Source organism: Dermacentor andersoni, chromosome 2, assembly GCF_023375885.2.
Source record: "Dermacentor andersoni chromosome 2, qqDerAnde1_hic_scaffold, whole genome shotgun sequence".
NCBI classification, from domain to species: Eukaryota; Metazoa; Arthropoda; class Arachnida; order Ixodida; family Ixodidae; genus Dermacentor; species Dermacentor andersoni.
In genome coordinates, this window is record NC_092815.1 from 236,731,434 (window position 1) to 236,756,497 (window position 25,064).

Sequence of the window (25,064 nt, forward strand, 5' to 3'; positions counted from 1 at the left end):
CCACTGAAGAGAAATGCAACAAAAGCGTGAAAACAGCGAATGAAGAACTGATGGCATCAGCAATATCTGCGGCTATGGCCCCTCCATTGATTTCTATAATGGTGACAATGATGGCGTGCTTTAGGTTGTTGTCTCACTTTTACTACCAGGGCAGTGTCAATGGACAGAGGCTTCCGTTCTTATGCTTCATATGGCACAGCTGTTCCCCCACTGAGTTTGACAGAGGTTGTTGTAAGTCACAAAAAATTAAATTAGGATGCTAGTTTCTTCTATAGACCATTGTGTTGCGTGACAAAGAAATTGTGGCCGATGTTCGTGTCATGCCCAGGTGGCGACGACACACTTGAACTGGCCAGCACGGCACGGAGTTGGCTGCAATTGTAGAAACATAACTTGAGCCTATTTTTTTCCGTTAACAGGAGAACCGTGCCGTTGTGCAGAGAAACTGCCATCGTTCAAAAAATGGAGCACTACAAGCCGCCGTGCAGCTAGTGTGCTAGTATGATGTTAAACCATTTATTCGTTTATCTTGCAATCGAATCCATATTTTAATAATCAAACACTAGATGGCAGCACATCCAAAGTTCCTCCATTCAACAACATACCGTGGCCCTAATTTCGGATAGAACAGGCTTTGGATATCATGGACGCTGCGGGATTATATTACAGTCTGTTGTAACAAGCATGGACTGCACTTCTGCTAGGAACATGTAAAAACAAACAAAATGTATAGCTGATTCCACTCCTGTACCATCACACAATCTCACAAGCCAATGCACATGCTGCAGGCTGCTTTATCAAAAACTTAAAAAAAAAATACATATGTGCAAAGGTCTCGCAACTTTACTAGCCACCATTCAAACAAAATGAGAAATAAAGTAACATGAACCACAGGTGAACCCACTCACGACTTCAAACACTATACACAATTACTGTACATTTAATGTCCCGCATGAAAAACAAGTTCTTCATAACGTCCAGTGTTAGCATAATAGATCCTCTGTCAGTAAAACCCTTTTACAATGCCTGCCCTATTGTCAGAGCTCAGCTCATGATAATCCGGCGCAACTGCATTCTCAAGGGTCAGTGCACACAGCTACACTAACTACGTGTCTAAATTATCAGCACTTTGTTGCCACAAAACACAGCTTCCAGAGAGTGGTGCCATGCTACCCTGACCCCTCCCAATTCTCAAACAAACCATTCTCAGCGATACCTGTCTTGCACCATACAACACTTTAGTGCCGTTGTATAATGTGACAACAAATATCTAAATGATGATGAGCTATTAAAAAATGTCCATGTTTTTCGGGAAGGCTGCCCTTACGCAACTTGTACAGAGCTTCTTGAAACTTATATTTTAGGCGAATAAGATGAATGTATTCCACTGGTTCTGCAAAGGTGGGTCACGGGAGCACAGGAAGGAAACACAATCCTCGAGGTTGCATTTTCAAATAATAAACAGTGTCACTGGTTCAGTCAGATTAGCAAACAAATGCACAGAGGGCAGCATACGGGAATGTGGTATCTCACAACTCGGATCTCAGGGCACCCAAAAGTGGTCTCAGGTGCGTCGGGCCTTGGCCTTTCGTCTTGTGTCCGCAGGAGAACCCAGTGCCCCGTCGCCGTTCCTGGCCGTGCCACTAATCTGCCTAAGAAGGGTGCGCAGTGTCTGGGCAATGTCCGCACCCATGGTGAGCAGGCGCGACGAGTAGTAGCAGGCGAGCAGCGCGACAACCGTCACCGGCAGGGCAAGCAGTGAGGAGCGGGCCACAATCTCATGCTCGAGGTGCGGTGGCAGCTCGGGTGCATGGCGCAGTGTCACGTGGCGGTGTGACGTGTTGGCGTGGAAGCAGGTGCTGCCGGTGTTACTGCCTCCCTCCAACTGCAGGCAATAGGTGCGGCCATCGCGTGTCAGCGGCGGCAGCATAAAGAAGCCGCCGAGACCTGGCGTGACCGTGTGCAGTGTCTGGTCGGGCGCGTCGTCCACCACCACACGAACCTGCAGAAAACGACACCCAAACTGTTTGCCTGAAGTTCAACATGAGATGCCACACACATCTCTGAGAGGCACTGCCCAATACTTTCGTGGCTAGGTTATGAAACGTGAGCACCATGTAAATTATGGGTGTTTGAGTAGTGAAATTTTCAAATTAGGTTGAATACGTACAGTATTTACTTGTATAATGATCGCACTCGTGTAATGATCGCACCCCTGAATTTTGTTGTCAAAATTCGATTTTTTTTCTTCTTTCCCGCGTAATGATCGCACCCCAAACTTGTAGCAGGATATGTCCAGTGCAAAGTCTAGCTGATGATGATCGTGCTTACCATCTGTCGAATGCTATGCGAACGACTCATTAAGACATACCAAGTGGTCTGCATGCACCAAACAGACTCTTAAGCAGATGCCCCATCTCATTCCTTGATCACTTTCTGCACTTCCATGATAAAAAAGACTACAGCCAAACTTTCCTTGGCTTTATTATTTGTAGGCTTTATAATGGTTGTGGTCAACAACAACAAAAAAGGTGCCTTTCGATTCCTCTCATTTGCATTCGTGGGCATGCAACGAATCGCGAGTGGCAACGATAGTAGCCACGTTTACACTGATATTTTGAAAGTGTGGCCCCTGGGCAAATTAACGAGATCAGGATCAACGCTCGCAAGAACATCCTGACAATAGATGTGAAAAATTCCGCAATACTTGAGAAGTTAAAGAGCATTCCACAGTTAAGCGCAATCCCTGTCTGCTCCTTTATTACTTACGGGAAGGAGACAACAACTGGAGTGATTTCCGATGTGGAGCTTGAAATCAAGCATGTGGACCTCAAGAGTCTTTTGAGGTCATCGGTGCGCATTCTTGAGATTCACTGCTTGGGGCACTCCCGATGTATCAACTTAACGTTTGCTTCTTCGACATTACCAGCATCTGTCAAAGTGAGCTACGTTATACACCGAGTACGACCATTCATTCCGAGGCCTATTCAGTGCCGGAAATGTCACAAGATAGGACACGTGAGCACTGTTTGTAGAAGCAAAGCCACCTGCTCGCGTGGCGGCGGAGAGCATGATACCACCGACTGTGAGGCGTCCTCATTTAAATGTCCCAACTGTACTGGCTCTCACGAAGCGACTTCGAAGGGATGCCCGAAGATGAAACAGGAGGTTCATATTCTTCGAAAAATGGCAAGAGACCAATCTTCACGTAAAGAGGCTGCTCAATCTTTTCGTCAAAGTGACCAACGCTCGCAACAGAAGTATCACAAAACCATTTCAGGAGAACTACCTAGCGTGGCACAGGTACCACGACCACCTCTGCCTGTGCATGCATCGAGGACGGTAACAGCGTCTACTGATAATTCAAGGTCGATGAGAGCACGCGGCAAACGTTCACCTTCACCGGCTGATACAGACACGGAATGGCCCTTGCTGCCCTCTAGGCCCACGGCCATGCCAGTGGGCACTAGCGGTCCTCTGCGCCATAAAGCCAAGAATTATAGGGCCAATGAAACCGGTGACACTACGGGCAAGCAAGGAGATGAACACTATGAGAAGGAGAGTGTACAAAAAATGCTGAAGCACCTAGTAGAGTCAATGCGCGTGATTCTCGGTGGTCTCGAGACTCCGGCCGCTAAAAGTGCCCTACAAGCGCTCGCCGTGCTAGAGCCGCTTATCGCAGCTCTTTATATGCTATAAAGATTTTGTTTGGTGCTTGTGCTGTTCACGCAGGGGACGCCCACACCAGCTTCGTCCTAGCGCCTCTATTTTTAAGTTCACTAAAATTGGTGACTACAGACTTGATGCGAAACCTGATTGTGGCCTGTGGGGATGCGTGACTCTCACGCCTCCCCTGAGATCTAGTTTTCCCGCATAGCTCGTCTCCTGCAGGGCGGCTTCGCCCGCGGCGGTCGGAGTGGTTGAGGCGCAGTGCGGGAGATGGCGCGAGTGTCGCGCTGCTGCGGGGTTACTTGGGCACCGAAAGGGAAGGCGCTTGCTCTCTTTGGGTTCGGGAAGCGAGCGGGACGGACGTGCCGCCCGCGCGTGCGCCGACCATGCTTCTGCGAGACCGTCTCGCGTGGCCGCCTAGGACACCGTTCGCGTGACAGTACACGCGAACGACCAGGCGTTGGGATCCAGCATGGGGCGAACATATTCGCTCGCAATGCGGTCGCGGTAAGTCGGACTTCTAGATTTGTCGCGCGCCCATCGGCATGTTTTGGGGATTGCAACTCTGCTAGCTGGCATTGATCTATGAAAGGTGCAATAAATGCCCTTGTGACTCTTTGCACTACTGTGTTGTCGTTCCTTTGTCCCAAGAGTACGGAGGAGAACCTCGTATCTCCCACAGGCCTCATGGATGACATTTGTGAATGTTTATCATCAGAGTGTTGAACTTGCTTTCACCTTTGCGCATCCCTCTTGCTATGTCATCATCATCCCTCATTACATCCTTATGTCCCCGTTCCCTCTCCTCTTGTGCAGAGTAGCAGGCTAGAGCACCTTAGCTCAGGCCGACCTCTCTGCCTTCTTTCAATTAAATGATCTCTCTCTCTCTACACTGATACATTAGAAGTCTACCCCATTCATACGCTGACACTTGTAACACAGCTAAGATATTCGCCCACCCTTAGCAGAAACGTGCCGTATTAGGATAGTAGCGAAGACAAGTGCCACAGTGCTCGCAACATGCCCGCCATGTTTCTATGTAACTGGCAGCTAAGCGCGGCCATCTCTATTTCTGTCCCCTCAAAGTGGACGTGGCTAAATTATTGCCGCAAACTTGCCTGTATTAACAATATTATTCATTACTGAAACAGAAGAAACTGTTTCAATGCCCATAATGTGCTCACGAGAAGAAAAAAAATCGCGATTGGCGCGTTCGGCTTGCTCCGCTGGCCACCATTATTGTTTTGGTGTCCCGCACTGTTACAGCGGCAGCCGCCTGTTTGTTGACCTGTTGTCATCCCACAGCAAACGTGGGATAAAAAAAAAAATTATTTTCGCGGAAAACTTAACTCGCGTGATGATCGCACCCTTGAATTTGCATCATATTTTTTTACAAAAAAGTGCGATCATTATTTGAGTCCAGGCTCTCCTGTGGTCGCGACACCATCATCTGCACTCACAAACTCGTCCACCGTTGATTCGAATGTCCCGGAAATTTTGACAGCTCGCTCCAAACTTCGGCAACACCGGCTACGGCTTCGTCGCATTCATCAGAATTTGCAGTCATCACCGAGCACGCGGAAACCGGCACGTATGAAGAGCCTCTCGTACACGGCCGTGCGTACGCGTCGGGCGCCATGGGCACCGGGTTGCGAGTCTGGCCACTTTAGCCCTAATCGTACCGAGAGTGCTCCTCGGAATTTTGCACGCTGCGGGGACATCCAACTTCTCATCGCGTTCTACGCGATTTGTGATTTCGAGCTTTACGATGAAAGGCGAATTCTGCCGCTTCATCACGGCAACACTGCGGGAGAAGGCCCACAAGGCGCAAACACGATAAACCAGATAAGCAGCCAGACAACTCGCACTTTCGCCATCTTGCACGAAGAGGGCACAAGAGCCTCTGATTGGCTGTCTGAGCAAGCGCTGTAAGCGCGCCAGGATCATTTTTTGCTGGGGAGTGTCGATAGATAGTGATCTAAAGAAAGGAAGGACGCTTGATTCTGCAACCCGTGAGGGAGCACGGCGAAGCGTCGTCAGGGGAGAGGGAGTGGGAAGTGAAAGATGATAGAGAAAGAGGGAGGATGTAGCCTAATAGACTCCACTATGCGCGACAGGTGGAGTGTCGACGGCTCGCGCGAACAGCCCGAGGCGTGCGGTCACGGTAGGGAGAGCGGTTGGATGGAGCCGCGCCGCCGGGTTTCCGCGCTACCGCAAGGGAAAGCCAACTTCTGGAGGCACTTTTCCGCCGCTTGATGTTCGATATATCGGGAGTCACTGCAATATTTGTTCGATGTAAGCGTAATTTTTGCTATATATACTCATTGTAACTATACCGTGACCAGAAATTGTTCGATATATAGAATAATTCGATGTAAACGGGTTCGACTGTACATGCAAAAGGAGAATTCGTTTTTCTCAGCAACCACCGCACGAAATTTGACGAGGTTTGTCGCATTGAAGAGAAAAACTTAAAATCTAGTGCCTGTTGGTCTCGAATTTTTCAGTTAGGTCATCAATTCTTTAATTAAAAATTGGCAAAAATAGAAAATTTTCAAAAAACGAAATTATCAAGTTTACAACTCTATAGCTCAACAACGAAAAATGATAATACAATTCTGTGAATTGCATCTAATAGTACATCTAAAGCGGACGAAATTGATATGTTACAGATGAATATAAAAAAATTAGTAATATGGAAATACAGCTTTTGCAGAACCCTTGTAACCAACGTAACAGATTCACGTAAGGTGTAAAATGACATGACATTCTTGTCCGCTTTGAATGATCTAATAGATGCCGTTTACAAAACTGCGATATCTGTTATTGATCCTGAGCTATGAATTTGTAAACTTCGTGCTTCTATTTATTTTGAAAGGTCATATATTTGAAAATCTTTTTAACAATATTCAAGCTCTAAATCAAAACAGTCACTAGAATTTAACTTTCTCTCTCAAATGCAACAAATTTCATTAAAATCGGTCCGGGGGTTATCTCAGAAAAACGTTTTTGCATTTTACATGTATTTGAATAGGCTGCGTCGGAGTTGGGCCCGAGCTAAAGCTTCCTCTTAATGAACAACTAATGAATAAGGAACTTAATGAATATGGAACAGCAGGCATGGCGAACGAAGGCTGTGGGATCAGACCCTACCGGTAGTACACTGTTTCAATTTGGTTCTGTTTCCTTTGAACTGAAATGCCAGAGTCAATAAGTGGTTATGGAGACATTACAAAGTCAAGGAGCACAGGAACCATACGTGACAATGTTTTTGGTAATATCCAGAAGATTCCGCAATTATCATAATCATTCACAAGTCAAAAATAACAATTGAGAAGGGTTTCAGGCAGAGAGACAATCCTTTTGTTATTATCTGTGGCATGCTTTCAAATGTTGTGAAGATTTGGAAACAGCACCAAAGAACATAAAGGACAAGATGATCACAAGGTGCATTGTCTCCTTTGCTCTTTGTGTTATCCAGCATTGCCTTGCAAGATTTGACAAACCACATGTTTTGACAAGTACAGTAGAACCTCATTCATACATTTAGGAAAAAAGCACGAGAAAAAAACATACTAACTGAGAAAACGTATTGGAACTCACTAAAAAAAGTTGACCGACTCAACTGTGGTTGACATCTACGTAGTAATGCAAAGTGTTGCGCAAATCGTTGCAGCACGAGACGCTGATATGTGCCAAGCTGGTGGCACTCGAGCAGCATGAGACGCACACTATCATTTTTACTGCTTCGGTGACGTTTGCGCATCTCAATTGCAGCTTGGGTCAGCAGCTTCTTCAAGCGGAGTGCTTTGGCGGTAAGGTTTGACGCACCCACCAAGTGCAAATTGTTGCGGCACGAGATGCTGATGCAGATCGACCTGGTGGGGCCCAAGCAATCTGAAATGCACATTGTCGGTTTCTTGTTGCGTAGCGTTTCAAGACTGTGAGGGGAAACCCAAACAAAATTGAGCTGGTGGGCAAAAGCGGAATACGATGCCACCAGAGTGATACATGGCACTCACTCTGTGCAGCCTGAAATAGGGAACGGCAGTCCCGTTATTAAAGGTGTGCGCTATGCTTGCAACGACACTACAGCCTATGCGCTGAGACAGATAAGTGAAACTGCTTATCGCAATAGGGTAGGCGGCGATAGCTATGAATGCGGTGTGAGATGCCCAATAGGGGATTTGCTGGTACTGCAATAAGAAACATAGTGCATATTCTTGGATTGTAGCGCGAAGTGACACAGACAGAGACTAGAAGCAGACAGGAGGAGTGCTAACTCTCAACTAAATCTTTATTGAAACTATTATTATTGAAACTGAAACGTAGTGCACTTTTGCGTTTTCACACGAGATGGGTGAGTGAGTATTGCGGGGAAGCTGCCGCGGTGGGCGGCTACTGTTTTCAATCGCACACACCTTGCGCCTTTCTTTTTCTTTCTTTTTTTTGCTTATGTGGGATCTAGCAGCCGCACAACATATATGATCGCAATTTGGTGATCTACTGAAAGTCGGTGCGGAAAGATCATGCTTTCCAGAAAAACACAATGTGGTAAAATCGGTAAAAAATTAGCTTAATGGGTAAAACTGGTAAAAAGTAGGCTTAACTGTATTAGGTCATATTTATGTTCTTGATCGGAAACGTAGGTAGTGAGATTGTATCAACGAGGTTCTACTGTATTCGAGACTGAGTGAGAAGGATGAACGTAGAATGTTTCGGGAACCTACAGCTAGCGCATGGCATTGTCCACAGATGAGTCATGTCATCTTAGCATGAAAGACTTTCTCACCTTGAGACCGGGCAGGTGTTTGGCATCGGTGACTATCTGGCCGGTGATGTCCATTTGGTTGAAGAAACGAAACACAATGACTCGGACACTTGTCAGGTCTGCGCTGGTGACCTGCGATGGGTGAAATGAGCAAAAATCTCATGCTGCTTCCTGAGAAATGTTCACAAAGGGCAAATGAGCAAGCATGCATTATGTGGGCAGACCACAGCTAAAACGCATGTAGTTGTCTGCTCGAAATGACATTTTTGGTCAAGATGTTACAATTTCAGACTGGCTGCACTGGCTATAAGAAACTTTCTTACAAGTAGCAATCAACTGCCCGTCTTTGCACTGCGCTCTGTCTTGCTGAGACATCAAAGCTTGTAGCAATCTTACTTTGGTGAAAAAGCTGAGATCGGTAAAATAAGTGCAAGTGCATCTGGCCCAACAAACGAACTGAAGGAACTGAACCTGTGTCGTGTCAACGTTTCCCAGTTGTCCTTGCCTGCTGGCACTGTACTGAATTTTAAAGCAAATCTTTCTTTGCCTCCTCCTTCAACTTTTACACTGCTGTCGTTGTTTTGCATGCTGCATCGGGGAAGGATAATTGAGAATGTGTATAATGCACATGGTAGAGACACGGGAGAGGCGTCTGCGAGTCCTTTCCAGTGAGAACTTTGTGGTCGTCGCCAAAATGCCCTCTGGAGCTCTGTGGTTGTTGTCACAATGCCCTCTAGAACTTCCTTGCCATCGACACAATGACCTCTGAACGGCTGTAATTAAGCATTAGCTCCCCACAAAAGCATTGCAGAAGCTGCAGCACTTACTTTTGCACTCACATGCAACTGCCTAGTGGGGAGATAGTAGGGTAGAAAGACGAGACAGCAAATGCATAAAGCCAATGCCGTGGTGAAATGTGTGATTGATGGCCATTCTTCGCTCATATGCAAGCTCGTGGCAGCTTGCATACACGGGAGGACCATAAAAGAAAGGAAAGGCACCATCAGAAAGCACGCATGGTTTGGGGTCTCTCCAGTAAAGGAAGTGCCACTACTGGAAATGGCAACAGTTGCAGACAAACAGTGAAAATTTTAATTCAAGGTATGATACGGCACGTTTCTGCTATTTCTGAAAAATAAGCACTGCGCAAGTTTATACTGACGCAGGGCGTGCAGACTAAAAGGCGCACTAAAACATGGCAGTGTCAAGACGACAATGCGCAAGCGGCAGTCCAGCAAATCAACAGTTCAGCCATTACGTGATGCACCAGTGTGAGGGAATGGCAGCGCTTTCTCGCAGACTATGAACAATGGCGCACAAAAATGACTCGAGCAAACACGTCTTGCTGTTTGTTCTGTGTACAGTCAAACCTCATCACTATGAACACTCTAGTAACAAACCTTTCAGATTAATGAACTTTTCAGAAATACCGTGCTGACTTACTATAGCTTCAATGTAAAAATATTTCAGTAATACAAAGTTGAGATTGCCGGACATTTCAGAATAACAATCGTTACTCAGTTTCCGTGTCATGCTAACACCACCTTAGTACTACGGATTAATATTCTGAAATCTGGGGGTTCTTACATTTCCGTTATGACAGCTGTGGGAATAGGCTAGTGGATGACGAAGCGCAGAAAATGAACGAAAAGCGTGTGGGTTTGGAGAGTGTGAGATGGCGGCGAAGGAGAAAAATACAGGAAAGGACTCTTTTTATATTGCAAAGGCGATGATGCACCAGGTTTTGTGAGCGCATGCTCCGCTCAACAAGTATTGCCTAGCAACGAAGGCACGTCTCTTTTTTCTTTCACGCATCTTTCTGCAGCCGTACCAGCTATGCGTGGGAGAAATGTAACCGCCGTGCTCGCGGGGATGCCACACGGTCGCACTTTCCAGACGGTGTCATTTACATGCGCTTTCGCTTTGAAATAGTTCAGGTGCCCACCCCAAATGAGACAGTTGCAGTGCCCATGGCAAGGAATGTAAAAAACAAATGAACAAAAACAAACATCACACTTTGGAGGCAACATAGAGCTTCCTCTTTGTCCGCGTCTCTTTTGTGCGCACCACTCTTACTATACAGTGCTTCGCAGCGGTGGAATCTATGAAAAATAGCAACAGCATGGGCCAAGAACAAACAGTGATGTTTTCGTAGGTAGCTACTGATGAACTGATGGGTTGATGGGTTGAATAGTTAATTTAGGGGCTTTCACTATAACAACCTTTCGGAATTAGAAACAATTTGACGTGCTCCCCTGAGGTTTGTTATGTCGAGAATTCACTGTACCATGTAGAGAAGCACAAGTGGTGCACGCAAGGTAACATTTAACATCACATCATGGCTGTCGTAGGCCATAAACATCCCCACCAAACATCACCAATGAACTGAAGCAGGACGGAAAGCTCCGCATACAGATTCCTACAGTGCGTGGGATGTGCATAATTTGTTTTGTTCCGTCCCTCACTGCTCAGTCCTTAGCCACTTGCAATGAAGGCTAATTCCACCTATCACATCACCATGCACGCCTGCAGGACTCACCACAAGTTGACGCTTGGGGGGCTCGGCCCGCTCTATGTGGGGGTTGGCATCTGGCTTGAGCTGCAGCTGGTAGGCACAGCCGGGAAGGAGCCCGCGCAGCCGGAAGGCACCCTCGGTGTCACTGAGGGCCTCCTCCTGGTGGCCCTGGCAGGTGCCTGTGCCCAGTGCCTCAAGGGAGACGCCCGGCTCGGCTTCGCCCGTCACCGAGCTCACCCAGCCCAGGCAGCTGAACGCTACGCGGTCACCTCTGCAACCAGCACAATGTGCTCAGTTACAGTGTCCACAGCCAATTTGTGTCTGGAATTTGCAAACTATTCATTGTGCAGTCACACCGTTCTACTGTGACACGCAGTTAGGCCATGGAAAAACCGTGCTTTTATGCAGAGCAAGTTTGAGTGGTTGTCATGGATGAACCGAGAGAGATATGGAATACGATTTGGAATGGGGGGGCTGAGAACCAAACACCCGAAGGTATGATTTTTCCAGAATGTGAGGCAATGCTAAATGGCATAATTAAATGCCAACTATTACTTAAGATTACTTAAGGTCTAGCAGCAGGCAAAGCTCACCCAGAAGCTGTGAGAGGATCAAAGTGGGGTGAGGTCAGTTAGTATAACAAATGCCAGAGCAACAATGAAACTCGTACAAAGCAATGGGGCAAGTGCAATGAGTGAAACCAACTTCTTCAAGTTAACTTGTCATCACTGTAAATGATTCAATGATGCAGAGTTTCAAGTTTGCTGACTTCTTTTTCTTTCTGTACATCTGCACATTTGCTCTATGGCAAGGACAGCTACATGCACCAGCAGTGCTCTGCCATCCAACTCACTGACGCAAAGGCAGCACTACTTTTCAATGGGTACTTAATTCACACTGTAATGCGCATTGTAAAGAGCACAAGCACTAATAAAGTACCATAACAAATGCCATATTAAAGAGAATGCGTGGTGTGCTTCATAAACAACGGGAGTTGCATGTACCAGTTCGTTAACACACTAAGGGGCTGTAAAGTTAATGGTACCAAGGTTGAATCTGGGGCTTTAGGTGCCAAAACCATGATTTGATTATGAGGCACGCTGACGCAGGAGACTCCAGATCAATTCTGACCACCAGAGAATCTTTAACGTACCCCCAATGCACGGGAAACTGGCTTTCTTGCATTTCACTCCCACCAAAGTGCGGCCGCTGTGGCCAAAATTTGGCACCGCGACCTTGTGTTTAGCAGCACAACACTATAGCTGCTAAGCAACCTTGGCGGGTATAGTATCAATGTTCCAAAACAAGATGCTGCTTCATCTGTAGTTTTACACCACTTCCTTGCGCTGATTTAAAATTATACTAATTCCTCCCTGAACCATTAAACATACACTAGAAAAAGAAAAATTAAATCAGTATAGACTGATAAATTATTTATAGAAAGCTTTTGTTAATTTTGCAGTGCTAATTGGGTGATTATTAGAAGAAAAAAATTGATAAATTTCGTGGTGAAACCCCAGCGCTAGTACATCAGTGGGATGCCATGGGTATCAAAGCGCAGTAAAACCTTGTTATAACAGAGTCGAAGGGGAAGCAAGAATTACTTTGTTACGGACACTGCGGCACCCGTGTTGACAAGCACGTGAACGGCGACATTTTGGCAAAAACTTCAATGACGTTCGTAGGGGATAAACGAGGGCTTGAGCAGTTCGAAGAGATCGCAGTTTTCCTCCACAGCTGGAGGGCGGCGGACGATGGGGGAGAGGGAACGACGACGGGGAGATGGAGACCGATGAGTGTTGAAGCTCACCCTTTTATTAATTTGCGTGATTCTATGAATACAAAGCACAATCTTTTATTTCTCACTAGGCCACCTATCACTTAGGCCAGTTGTCAGTCCTTTGTGTACTACAATGAATAGTCGTTGAAAGGCTGCTTTTCTGGGGCCGCATTCTGAAATGTTTGCCTTCCGTGATAGTTTCGCCACTGCAATAGTCACGTTCAATAAATCAAGCGACTGCTTACCCATGACGTCAGCGTGCACTATCAGCACGCGTTGTTGAACGCTTCACATCGCATGAGAGAGCCCACCGTGCCAGTGCAGAGCGGCTCGGGTGTGTTGTTTTCGAGTGTAGTGGCCGCAGTACGGGTTCTGTGCACTGACTATGGTTGGTTACGGCCGCTTTAGGTAAAATAAATAGCATAAGTAAGTATGACATGTTTTACACCATGTCGTTAAAATGACGTAGGCCGGAAATACTAGATGGCACTGTTTATTTTCCGGTTTTGCTAAAACAGCCAATCAGGATGCGTCGTTGGCGGAGCCGTGGCCAAGACAATAGTTTCGCGGATGGCGAATGTCTCAGAATACGGGACCTGAATGCTGACGGGGCACAAAATGAAAGAAAAGAAAAAAAAACAGTGGCAGACTTGTGGCAGCTATTTCCCATATTTGTACATCATTAGGATCGGCAGCAGCATTGTTTTTTACCTAGACCTCCTGCGGGAATAAATGTTGGAAGCACACAGACGTGCCGGCGCCCATGTTATCATATCCTTGAAACAAGCAAACTGCGCTAGTATATAATGTCCAGCTATGCCTACAAGGCATAGTGGTTCTTACAAGAATTACTGGAAATCTGGCAATGCAATCGTTCAACCATCGCAAGGAAACACAGGTAGCACATGAACTTATTTTCATACTGTTTGTCATAAATTCACTAACAAAGCACATTACAGCTTCTTTTGTTTCTTGTGGTTCAGCTGGTTGCATTTCACTTTAACATTTCTTTCAAACAACTACTGTTAGTAATGCTTTAAGAACCACTGAATGATATAAGTGCGCAATAAACAATACTAATTGTTGGACACAGCGAATTCAATATGACGAATGAGCCTCAAAAGCATTAGTACTATAAGAATCCAACGGATTGCTCGAAGCAAGAAAAACAATGTTTAGGCAAATCCACATATGTCCATCATTATCATAGTATAAAATGCTAGATTGTAGTGGATTGGCAAATAAATGGTTACTGGAAAACAACACTTAATGGCCCGTTGCTTCCAGCACCCACTGTCTCACATCTATGCCTTTGAAAGCTGATATCAACATGCATTGGCTTTTGGTTAACCACACCTGTGATGCTCAAACCTGTTCCATCCATTTGACCTAGTTCCTAGCACATTATTTTTGTGTAATGACGAATGGCCACATCACACTGCATTGTCTTCCAAATGCCTTGGCCTTCAAGATTATGGTGCCACACACTGTTGCAACAGTGAAAAATCACATTCTCTAAGGCCATTCAGAACCTGAAGCAGATCCAGAACTTTGTTGTACTATCTTGAGTTACACAGCACAAAGAGGTACCAATTAAAATGTTTCTGTTGCACTCTTTGTGCTTCTTTAGGTAGCTGTCAACTCCATAATACAAAGCCGCAATCATTAGAGAGCACCACAAATAATTATAGCACCTTTTAATCAACCCATTCAAAATGCGCACAATTCACTCAGCAGCGTTGTGCTGCTCAGCTCGAATTGCCAGTTCGATCCCGGCCAAGGCCCCTAATTAATCTAAATGCAAAAATGCCTGTGTACTAGGTACACATTAAAGAACAAGAGGTGGTCTGAATTAATCCGGAGTCCTCCACCATGGCATGCCTTATAACCATATTGTGGTTTTGTCAAGTAAAAGCCCACAATTTAACAAATTTTTCTATTTCAAAATGCGCGACAAGGGCAGTGCAGCTTCAGACATGAGAAAGGAGACTATTCACGTCACCGAAAGTGGAATTGGCAGTCACGTGGCATCGCAAAGAACTTAAGAGCCAGTCCGCCCAATGCAGTGCTTGAAGGCCATGTTGCTGAAAGTCGACCAATTGGCCCATCTTTCTTGGAGACTCAGGGGAACTCACTCGCCCCTCTAGTCCTACTGAGTGCTGAATGAACCGTGCTCTCGGTAGAACAGTCAGCGTGTGCATGCATCAGTGCTGTCTGGCACCACATCAGGCTTTGGCGAAGTCCCCTTTCCCATGTCTGAAGCTACACTACAGTTGGCGCCCACGTTAAACTGGTCGTATCAAGAGGTAACGCAATTAATTATACGTTGTGCTCTCAAGGAATTAAGACTTCATAGTGTATTTACTTGGTCAACAGCTGTGCAGTAAAGAAATAAAAACGAGACAAATTTTCTGTGCATGTGATAAAAACTGCATTCTTGCTATTCCTGACCTGTTTTACTACAAGCAAGCGACAGTCTTGATGCACAGATATTACTACATTTATTTTTTCTTCATTTTGATGCTAACAAACCCCAAAAGCCATTGCTGAAAGCTAGGAAAGTGATACGGACACCACCCATTGAAAGCAATGTGTGCAACTTACGTGATGTCCAGTTCAACAGTGGCACCCTCCCCAACAGTGAGCATCTTGGAGGATGGCGAGAAGCGGTACTCTTTCATCATGGGCCGCAGAAAATAATTGCCGGGGCTCAGGTTGGGGAATCGGAGCCGGCCATCCTCACGCGTGCGGCTGTGGTTGCGGTAGTCAGCGGCCCCACTTAGAGAGACCAGGACGCCCGCCAGGGGCTGCCCACTTGCCTCCTGAACAGACACCTTCACCTCGGCATACTTGAAGGCCTCAAAATGACCAAGCTTGTCCAGAGGGCGTAACACGTAGCCGTCCTTGCTTGCCTGCATGATGGGAGCGCATTTTGTCACAACACTGTCTTGTGTGAAATCGTTTTAAAAGGGGGGTGAGGGTAAAAGCCAAACCAGATTAGACCGGCACACAGATGTTATTTGAGCTTGCACTGCTGCACGTGACAATTACCGAAGTTTCTGCAAGTATTCCCATTATCACCTGTGTCCTCACTGTTCTTTGTGAGATGGTTTCTTAGCCTTCAGAGTACCTTTCAACCATTGCAAAAATATCTGTTTACTTTGCATCAAAACATACCTTTCAGTACACATACCACAGCTACCTTAATTTTGCACAAGAAAAGTAGGAAGATACCTACGAAGAAATGGGTCAGACAAGGAGACACAATCTCTCCAATGCTATTCACTGCGTGCTTGGAAGAAGTATTCAAGCTACTAAACTGGGAAGGCTTAGGAGTAAGGATCGACGGCAAATATCTCAGCAACCTTCGATTTGCCAATGACATTGTTCTATTCAGCAATACTGCAGACGAGTTACAACAAATGATTGAGGATCTTAACAGAGAGAGTGCAGGAGTGGGGTTGAAGTTTAATATGCAGAAGATAAAGATAATGATGAATAGTTGGGCAAGGGAACAAGAGTCAGTTGCCAGTCAGCCTCTAGAGTCTGTGAAGGAGTACATTTACCTAGGTCAATTGATCACAGGGAACCCTGACCATGAGAAGGAAATTCATAGCAGAATAAAAATGGGTTGGAATGCTTACAGCAGGCATTACCAAATCCTAAATGGGAGCTTACCAGTGTCATTGAAAAGAAAAGTGAACAATCATTGCATTCTACGGGTGCTAACATATGGGGCAGGAACTTGGAGGTTGACAAAGAAGCTTGAGAACAAGTTAAGGACCGTGCAAAGAGCGATAGAATGAAAAATGTTAGGCGTAACGTTAAGAAACAGAAAGAGAGCAGTTTGGATTAGAGAGCAAACGAGTATAGCCGATATTCTTATTGACATTAAGAGAAAAAGATGGAGCTGGGCAGGTCATGTAATGTGCAGGTTAGATAACTGTTGGACCATTAGGGTTAGAGAATGGGTACCAAGAGAAGGGAAGCGCAGTTGAGAATTGCAGAAGGCTAGGTGGTGCGATGAAATGAAAAAATTCGCGGGCACTAGTTGGAATCAGCTGGCGCACGATGGGGGTAATTGGAGATTGCAGGGAGAGGCCTTCGTCCTGCAGTGGATATAGAATGGGCTGGTGATGATGATGCCTTTCAGTAAAAAACTCTTGATGAAAGAGCACAGGTTAGGCATGAAATCTTATAAAAACGTGTCATGAAATGTTGGTGGAAATGGAAAGAACATACTTCAATATTGGCAGAATCGAACAGGATGTTTGCACTTTATATAGTAGTGATAATTTTAAATGGACACCGAAAGTTGTGACACTATAGAGCAAAACTTGCCAGTAATGTTATAGCTTCACAAGTTGATCGCAGAATGATGCTCGTAAGTTAGACGCCACTAAACATAACATACCTTTTGTCTAAGAATGCATTCACTATATTTTATAATTGTATTGTCTTTTTTTTTCTTTTTCAAGCATATGAAACTATAACGAAGGTTTCTGTTTGCAAGCAGCACTGCTTTTGTGGTAACGAGTCAAAAGGCTGATGCGTGGTGTCCCCGACTGCACGGCGGCATGCATATGCGCATTTGTATGTGTGCACTGACAGTGACAGCAAGGTTCAGTGTTATGCTCGAACCGCTTGGACGGTGTTCAAACTACAGTGGAACCCCTGCTATTCATCCCCCGCTTTTGTGATGTCCCGGGTTTTAAGACACAATAGTGCAGTCCCAGCAAACTCCGCATAGAGAAAATGCGTTAATAATAGTGGTGTGCGAATACCAAATAGTAGATTTCGAATCGAATCGAGAAAAAAAAGCCGAATACTGAATATAAGAAAATTTAACACAAACTTTTATGCTTCTAAATTTTGAGCAGAGAACACAGTGCTGCACATGCTCAGGGGGCTAATCACATTACTTAACAAGAATTTTGCTAGCTGTCAGTAACTTAGGTACCTATGAATTGAGATGTATAAGTATACTCTACTCTTACTAAAGGGAACACCAAATTAGCATGTGAGCCCTGGTGACAACTCAGCTCATATATGAATGTATGGAAAATATTTCTTCTCGATAGAATGTCTGTCAAATAGAATCAAGTGCTTCTTACCCCTCTGAAGCTGAAGAAATAGCGAAGTTGCCCTAAGTATCGATGTAGTTTTTGGTTTATTAGTGGGCCATACCGTGATTAAAGGGACACTAAAGGGAAATTATTAAGTCAAGGTAAAGCGATGGATTAGTGCTCGAGAATCTCTAAGGCGTCGATAATATCGCGAGAGAGCCTTAGTAATCGAGAAATCGAAGCAAATGCAAGACACGATTAGAGACTCCCCTGGATCATTCAAGTACTTGCCCGATGACGAACGCACTTATTATTTAAATTCTGTGACTAGTACTAAACCACTCGTTATAAAAACATAATTTTATTGCATTACAGGACGAAAGAAAACGGAAGATGGCATACTGACGAAGAAAGTTTGCGTGCATTTTAGATGTATCTCTTGAACACACAGCAACTTTGGATTATGCCCGGCCTCGATGGCCTTGGGCAGAACACTTGTGCCAAAATTATCAGGTATTTGGTCTAGATTTCCTTATTGTCATGCCTCATCTTAATTCGTTTAACATTGATGAAGTTCTGCTCACTGAAGCCCTTAAGGAGTTCAGCTTCAGTGAGCTCCAAGAGATAATCTGAGACTATGCCTAGGATGGTATCCATAGTACGGTGCAGGGTTACTGTTACTTGGGCATCCCCAAATGTCACTAAATTGGGCAGCTTTTCATATTGTTTCTGGTTGCAGAGCTCCAAGAGGAGATCATCGCTTGCCATCCTGGATGCTTTATAACCTGACATAATAGTTCTGCAGAAAACCGCAAGGTGGAGAGAAGTGATTTATAAAGAAAAAATTAGACATCCACCCGAACATAGCAAATTGCTACAATGGAAACTCTTATGGGTTTCTCAAAAGAAAAAGCCTCTCAGTTGAAGAAAAATTCGTCCTGGTCCGGGACTCGAACCCAGGACCACCACCTTTCCGGTGCAGCCACTTTACCATCTGAGCTAACCAGGCTAGCAGATGGCAGGATAAAGTCGAATTCATCAACTTGAAGCAAAGGCAAGAGTTTGATGTAACAGTTCTGCGGAAACCCGCAAGGTGGAGTGAAGTAACTAATAAAGGGAAAATGAAACATCCACCCGTACGTAGCACATTGCTACAAAGGAAACCCTTATGGGTTCCTAGAAAGAAAAAGCCTCTCCAGTTGAAAAAAAATTCATCCTGGCCTAGGTTCAAAGAATCAAAGAATCCCCAGATTTCGGAATATTAGTTCGTAGTACTGAGATGGATTTAACATGACACGCAAAATGCATAACAATCGCTATTCTGAAAAATTTGGCATTCTGAAGTTTGTAGTACTGAAATATTCTTGCATTGAAACCATAAGTCAGCTGGGGATTTCTGAAAAGCTTGTTAATCTGAAAAGTTTGTTAATGCGGTGTTCATAGTAACGAGGTTCTACTGTAGAGCTTTTTTCACAGTCATTACAATGCTTGGAGTTTCCCGGCAATTGAAGGTGGTGCCTGTGTCAAAACATGGTAGTTTGAGAAACCCTGACAGCTACAGACCAATTACCTTTATTAGTATTCCATGCAAGCTGATGAAGCACATAATTTACTGCAATCTAATCTCATTTCTTGACGAGAATAACATCTTTGCCACGTCTCAGCATGGATTCAGGAACTACTTTTCATGCGAAACACAACTTCTCTTTGCAAACCACTTGTTTTCTGCTATTGATCATGGTTCTTTTACTGACTGTATTTATCTTAACTTCAGCAAGGATTTAACACTGTCTCGTACTGGCTCCCTCTATTAAAGCTACCGCGACTTAACATCTACTCGAATGTGCTAAAATGGATTGAAACCTTTTTAACCTTTTGCACCCAGTTTGTTTCTGCTAAGGACTGTAATTAACCCGTTGATTCTGTCATGTCTAGAGTACCACGGAGCCCAGTTCTGGGATCACTGCTATTTCTTATTTTTATTACTGATTTGTCTAATGAAGTCTTCTCAACTAGCAGATTATCAGGGTGTCTACCAAGTTTACATTTCCAAATTCTCTGAGTTTTCCAGGTTTTCCCTGAGTGCCTTTGCAAAATTCCCTGAGTGACACAGAATTTTGTTTTATATGAAGACAGACTGACACCGTGTCGCCCGATGCTGTCACACTATAGCAAGCATCTTAAAAAATAAAAAGCTACTTAATCCAGTCTGAAAAGTAAGGAGTAGTGTTTATTTTATTCAAAAAGAAAATAGAAAGGAGGGGTCAGTAAAATGCACAGCGAATACAATTTCTGCGAAAAAAATGGTAAAGCACGTTGCAAATCGAGTCGAACATTTTCAAGTACGAATAAAAAGGAGGTGCATACAGAAGCAAACATTTTCGAATATGACCTATTTCTATCAACTGATAGGAAGCTCATTGGTATGAGGCCGAACTTTGTCTCAAGCAGTTGGAAAGTCAACCTCAGCTGTCCTGACATACTCTCAGCCCACGCAAAATGCCTCAGTGTTGTGTTTCACTGCTTTAAAGAGTTTATTTTGGTTTGGATGAGGGTCACGTGCATCTGGGCATCAGCCAACACTTTGTTTTTTGAGCTCAAGCTCCTTCAAAGAAGTGATTGCACGCTTCCTTTCCCGTTCATCCCTCTGTGCGTTGGCTCTTACTCTTCTCGCCCTCCTTCTGCAGCGCGTTCGCCCCACGGACCATTTGAATTATACTCTTGGTCAGTTGTACAGTCAACGTCCGATTTTTCCTAGGGGCTGCGAAAACATCTGGAAAATCGGGCGGTCCCAAAAATTGAAAGCCTGTCTTTTGCTGTTCTCAAGGGCTCAAATTGCCACAGGCAAGTGCGAAAAAGCTCTGAAGGCCTGTCAGTACACTTATTAGGCATATCGGTGTTCGTACTGTGACAGGTGACGGCAGATACACGCGTATACAATTAACGAATACATACTGTGTCTCGTGACACTTGCCCCTTCCCACGCTTTTTAAGCTTCACCGCAATACTTCCCGTATGCTTCACCGCGTGACACTACTGTATTGAGGCGCAGCTGACTTTCGAGAACCGGTATTACGCAACGCGCCGTGCTTTCCGAGCTTCGAAGCTATTGGCGAGGATTACAAAGGCAGAGTCCGTGGCATTGCTGTCAGCGGCGAATTCTTTCAATGAAAAACACGGCACCGAACGGCAAGACGCTTAAGGGCGAACGTATAAGTAGCTAGGCCTAGCGTTGTCCGCCTAAGGGTGCAGAATGATATGGGCTGGGCTAGTTTTGAAGTGAGGGAAGCTCACAGCAAAATTGATTATGAAGATCGACTGAGGAATATGGAAGAAAGTACATGGGCTGGGATAGTGTTGAGGTATCTGTAAAGGAAAAACAAGGATTCATAGTGGAGGAAATGAACTAGGAAGCTTACCAGCAAGTATAGCCTGTAGGGTGAGCAACACAGCAACGAAGAACGTCAAGCGGAAGCTCAGAGAGGCTGAAATAATCGCATGGGTAGCGGCAATGGAAAAGAACCCTGCCATGAGTAACTACTTAAGAGGAAAAAACGAAATCAGGAAAGAAACAATTTATGATAACTCAAAGGGAAACTGATTACTTTTCGAAGCAAGATCAGGATGCCTTAGAACACGCACCTATAAAGCGAGATATAGGGAGGAAGAAGAAGCGTGGTGTTTGCTGCAGTAAAGCTAGGGAAACGATCAAGCATGTTTTATTAGAATGTGAACACATCTGCCCAGTGGTCGATTTAGACACCACTGGCCTCCTTGAAGCCCTTGGGTTCAGTGAGAGCAGGGGAAAAGTAAGCATTTCCGCAATAGACATTAGTAAGAGGCAATACGAAGATTGGTAGCAGAAAAGTAGGGAGATGACAAAAAAATGGAGATGTACAAAAGCAAAGTTCATAATACGGGGTCAGGAAATTTGGTTGTGGTTCTTTTTTTTAAACCTAGGTAGGACAGTAGGCAGTATAATAGCAACAAGGGAAAAGAGCACTACAAGGACGCGGATAAAAGAAGAACATGTATGACGGACAGCGCTCTTTACTTTTCTTCAAGTATGTTAAACCAACTTGCCCACATCAAGCTTCTAGCTTGGTGCTTGGTGGTGCTAGAGCTTGGTGGCCCAACCCAGTGCCCCGTTCCAAAGGGGATGCTCATAACATCCATCCATCCATCCCCCGTGCGCCGGTTCGAGGCGGCGGTAGTGGCAGCTTTGATTAATGACGTTTCAGACCATCGGTCATGGCAAAACATCCAGAAAATCGGATGGCGAAGTGTTGTTGTGTCCAAAATTTCAGACGTTCTTACACATTGACATTATGGGGTATGACGTGGTACTGCCGCAAAGCGGTCCGACATGTCCGAAAAATCAGTCGACTGTACACTGGCAACTTCTTCAGCCGACGATACGGTGTCAAAGACAATTCGTGACGCTTCCTCTCTGTTACTCGAGCCAGAATTAGTGCGCCTTCCTTTCCCTTTCAATAAAATTACAGCTTTCCCTTATAGAAGCACAAGTTCCCTGAGAATTCCTGGTTTTCCCGGTTGGTAGACACCCTCGATTATATATGCTCATGACTGTGTTATTCACTGCGAAATAACCAACCCCGATGACAATGTCTTCCTTCAAACTGATCTTGACAATGTATAACATTAGTGTTCCACATGGCTGACGAGGCTCAGTATCAGTAAATGCAAATCTATGGGGATGTCAAGCTCAGGTGGCCTCTCGGATCTTTATCTGTATGTGCTTAACAGTGCACCCATAGATTCAGTAAACTCATATAAATACCTTGGTATCCATATTACGAATAGCCTCTCATGAAAAATGCACATTGACCACGTAATTAATAATGCTAATCATAGCCTGACTTTCATTCACCATTATTTCTCCTCCGCCCCGAGTTCTAAGACTAACTGTCTACAAAACAGTCAGGTCAAAACTTGAATACGGCTCATGTATTTGGGATTCCTCTTCTACCCTATCTTCTTCCCTTGAATCAATTAAAAAATGGTGTGCCTGTTTTATTGTGTGCAACTACGCCTTGCAACTAGGGGCGTAGCCAGGCACGGGGGGCTCATGGGGCTTCAGCACCCCCCTCGAAATTTTATCGCGCTGTCATGCACTGCCCACCAAAAGAACCCCCCGGCACCGCAAATCATCCTCGATTTTGTCTAGAATGTTTATTTCACGCTCGAAAAGACATTTCCGCGCGAACATTGCAAACTCGGGCCGGATTTCCCAGCAACGCCCATGCACCGGGAGTCACATGACGCAAGGACTCCCATCTGAGGAAAAAGTTTCAAGGGTCTTTTGATAGGGAGCGGGCTTGTCGCGGCAACTCGCGAAGGCTGCAGAATCTACGGAGCGCATGTATTTCTATTCCGAAACTTTCTGGATATAAAGCTCTCATCAACTTTTGATGCGAAAGGTGCAGTGACATTTCCAAAGTCATGCTTTAGATTTTCAATTCCGGAACTTTCTGGGTTTAACGTTGTTATAAACAAGGTGAATTGACTTCTCTAAAGTAGTAGATCAGACCATACAACGAGAAAAACCAAATCAACATACAATCAGACAAGTTGACGAAGCACGCAGAGATGTTCGATGCAATGAAGCGTTGTGGCGGTTCATTTGTGCCGTCATGTCACAGAAAAGAATATCAACATGCATTTTACCTGTGCCAAAGCATCCATGTCAAGACACTAAAGCCAGCAAAGGTAACTACGTACTTATTTATTTTTCTACTTTGACTTTTATTGGCGAGGACACATTGAGCCTCTTCAATTTTCTTGTTCTCGCTACCCGAGGGCTACCAGAGCCAGCCAGAGTGCATGCATTTTTCTCGCGTTGCCCCGACCACTGCGCGGCAAACTTCGGTGAGCTTTCGTTTTTCTCTAGCAGAGTGGATTTTCGCCTAGCAGCTGAGGAAAAAAAAAAAACAATGGTCGCTCGCCGGCATCACTGTGGGGACTCGGCGGATTACAATGCATTCGCTTGAGCGTGACCACTACGGAAAGTCTTGTCTCGCCGGTGTAGGATACCAAGCAGTATGCGTGTGCTTCACCGTGGACCAGGCGTCTCATGTTTTCTTACATATTCCTTCGGTAGCCACATTACAGGTGCCCAAAGTAGGCATTTGATTGTGGCCAACATGCTTTCCCTGGCGATATTTTTTTCCTTTCGGTGCCCCTGCCCCACAAAAGAAAAAAACATTGTTGCGGCACAGCAAATTTCCACGTGGTGAAACTTCGATTTTATTACTTCTTCTTCCATTGTGGAAGGTAATGGCCCACAGGACGCTTCAGTTGCCAGATACTCTTATTATATTATTGCGATAGCAACTATATGGACACTCCAGGTGCATTCCTGCCATCACAGTTGCCCTCATGTTCCGTATAAAGTGCTATGCAATAACATCGTGGCCGCGGGCCGCATGCTGTATGTGTGAGTGAAAGTGCAGGGAGGTGGTGGTGGCATAGGTGAGCCGACAATGGTGGCCCAGTCTTGTGTGTGCAAGGGAGAAAAGCAGGGAGGAAGCTCGCCATCTTCCATTGCACGCGATACATCAGGGGGAGTAGAGGGAGGGGGGTGGGCCTTAGGATTTTGTGATCTGTGAATCAGTGATTGCGCAACATGCTTATTTGCCTTGTTTGACGCATTATATACAGTGACTTTTTCTTAGATACGCAGATTTATTGGAGACTTGTATGTATATTTAAATATTTTGTTGCGAGGTTTTGTGTATACGTGCAGTGAACTTTGTTCCCAGTGACACTTTTCTGCCCTTTATCAAGCTGCATCTTCGCATTTGTATATTCCATTACATCTCTGACTTTCTAATGCACGAGTGCGATAGAAATGAAAGTGAGCCAACCCACCCCGTGCCATAACTGTTCAGTTCATTATCTGCGAGGCATACGCGTAGCATACAGGTATCTCTCATTTACAAAAGTGACATGAAGGTGTGAGGATAAATGTTCTTTAATGCTCTTATAAACTGGGTTGAAAATGGTGGCGTGACATAATAGACGCTCCAAAAGTTGAACAGCGTGGTGTTGTGAGTTTTCTGACAGCTGAAGGTGTTTCCCAAAAAGAAATTAGTCACCGTATGGCTGCCGAGCACGTTGAACATTGCATTTGATTGGCCACTGTGAAGCGTTAGAGCAAACTGTTCAAGAAGAATGTGAAAGTTGCAAAGAGAATACAAGACCAGGCCAAAGCCACCGTGCAATCACCCCCCCAACAGAATT

At 45.0% G+C, this 25,064-nt stretch overlaps 1 protein-coding gene across 1 annotated transcript in view; it reads right to left on the minus strand.

Moving 5' to 3' along the window:
- Positions 1–500: 500 nt before the first annotated feature.
- LOC126539918 (BOS complex subunit NOMO1) overlaps positions 501–25,064 on the minus strand; it is a 78,550-nt gene continuing 53,986 nt past the window's right edge. Inside the window, exons 7-10 of the mRNA XM_050186736.2 lie at positions 15,340–15,647; positions 10,980–11,226; positions 8,462–8,572; positions 501–2,002 (exon numbers count right to left, since the gene is read on the minus strand). Of these exons, the coding sequence (XP_050042693.1) occupies positions 1,565–2,002; positions 8,462–8,572; positions 10,980–11,226; positions 15,340–15,647 (1,104 nt within the window). The 3' untranslated portion in view covers positions 501–1,564. The remainder of the gene's footprint in view (positions 2,003–8,461; positions 8,573–10,979; positions 11,227–15,339; positions 15,648–25,064) is intronic.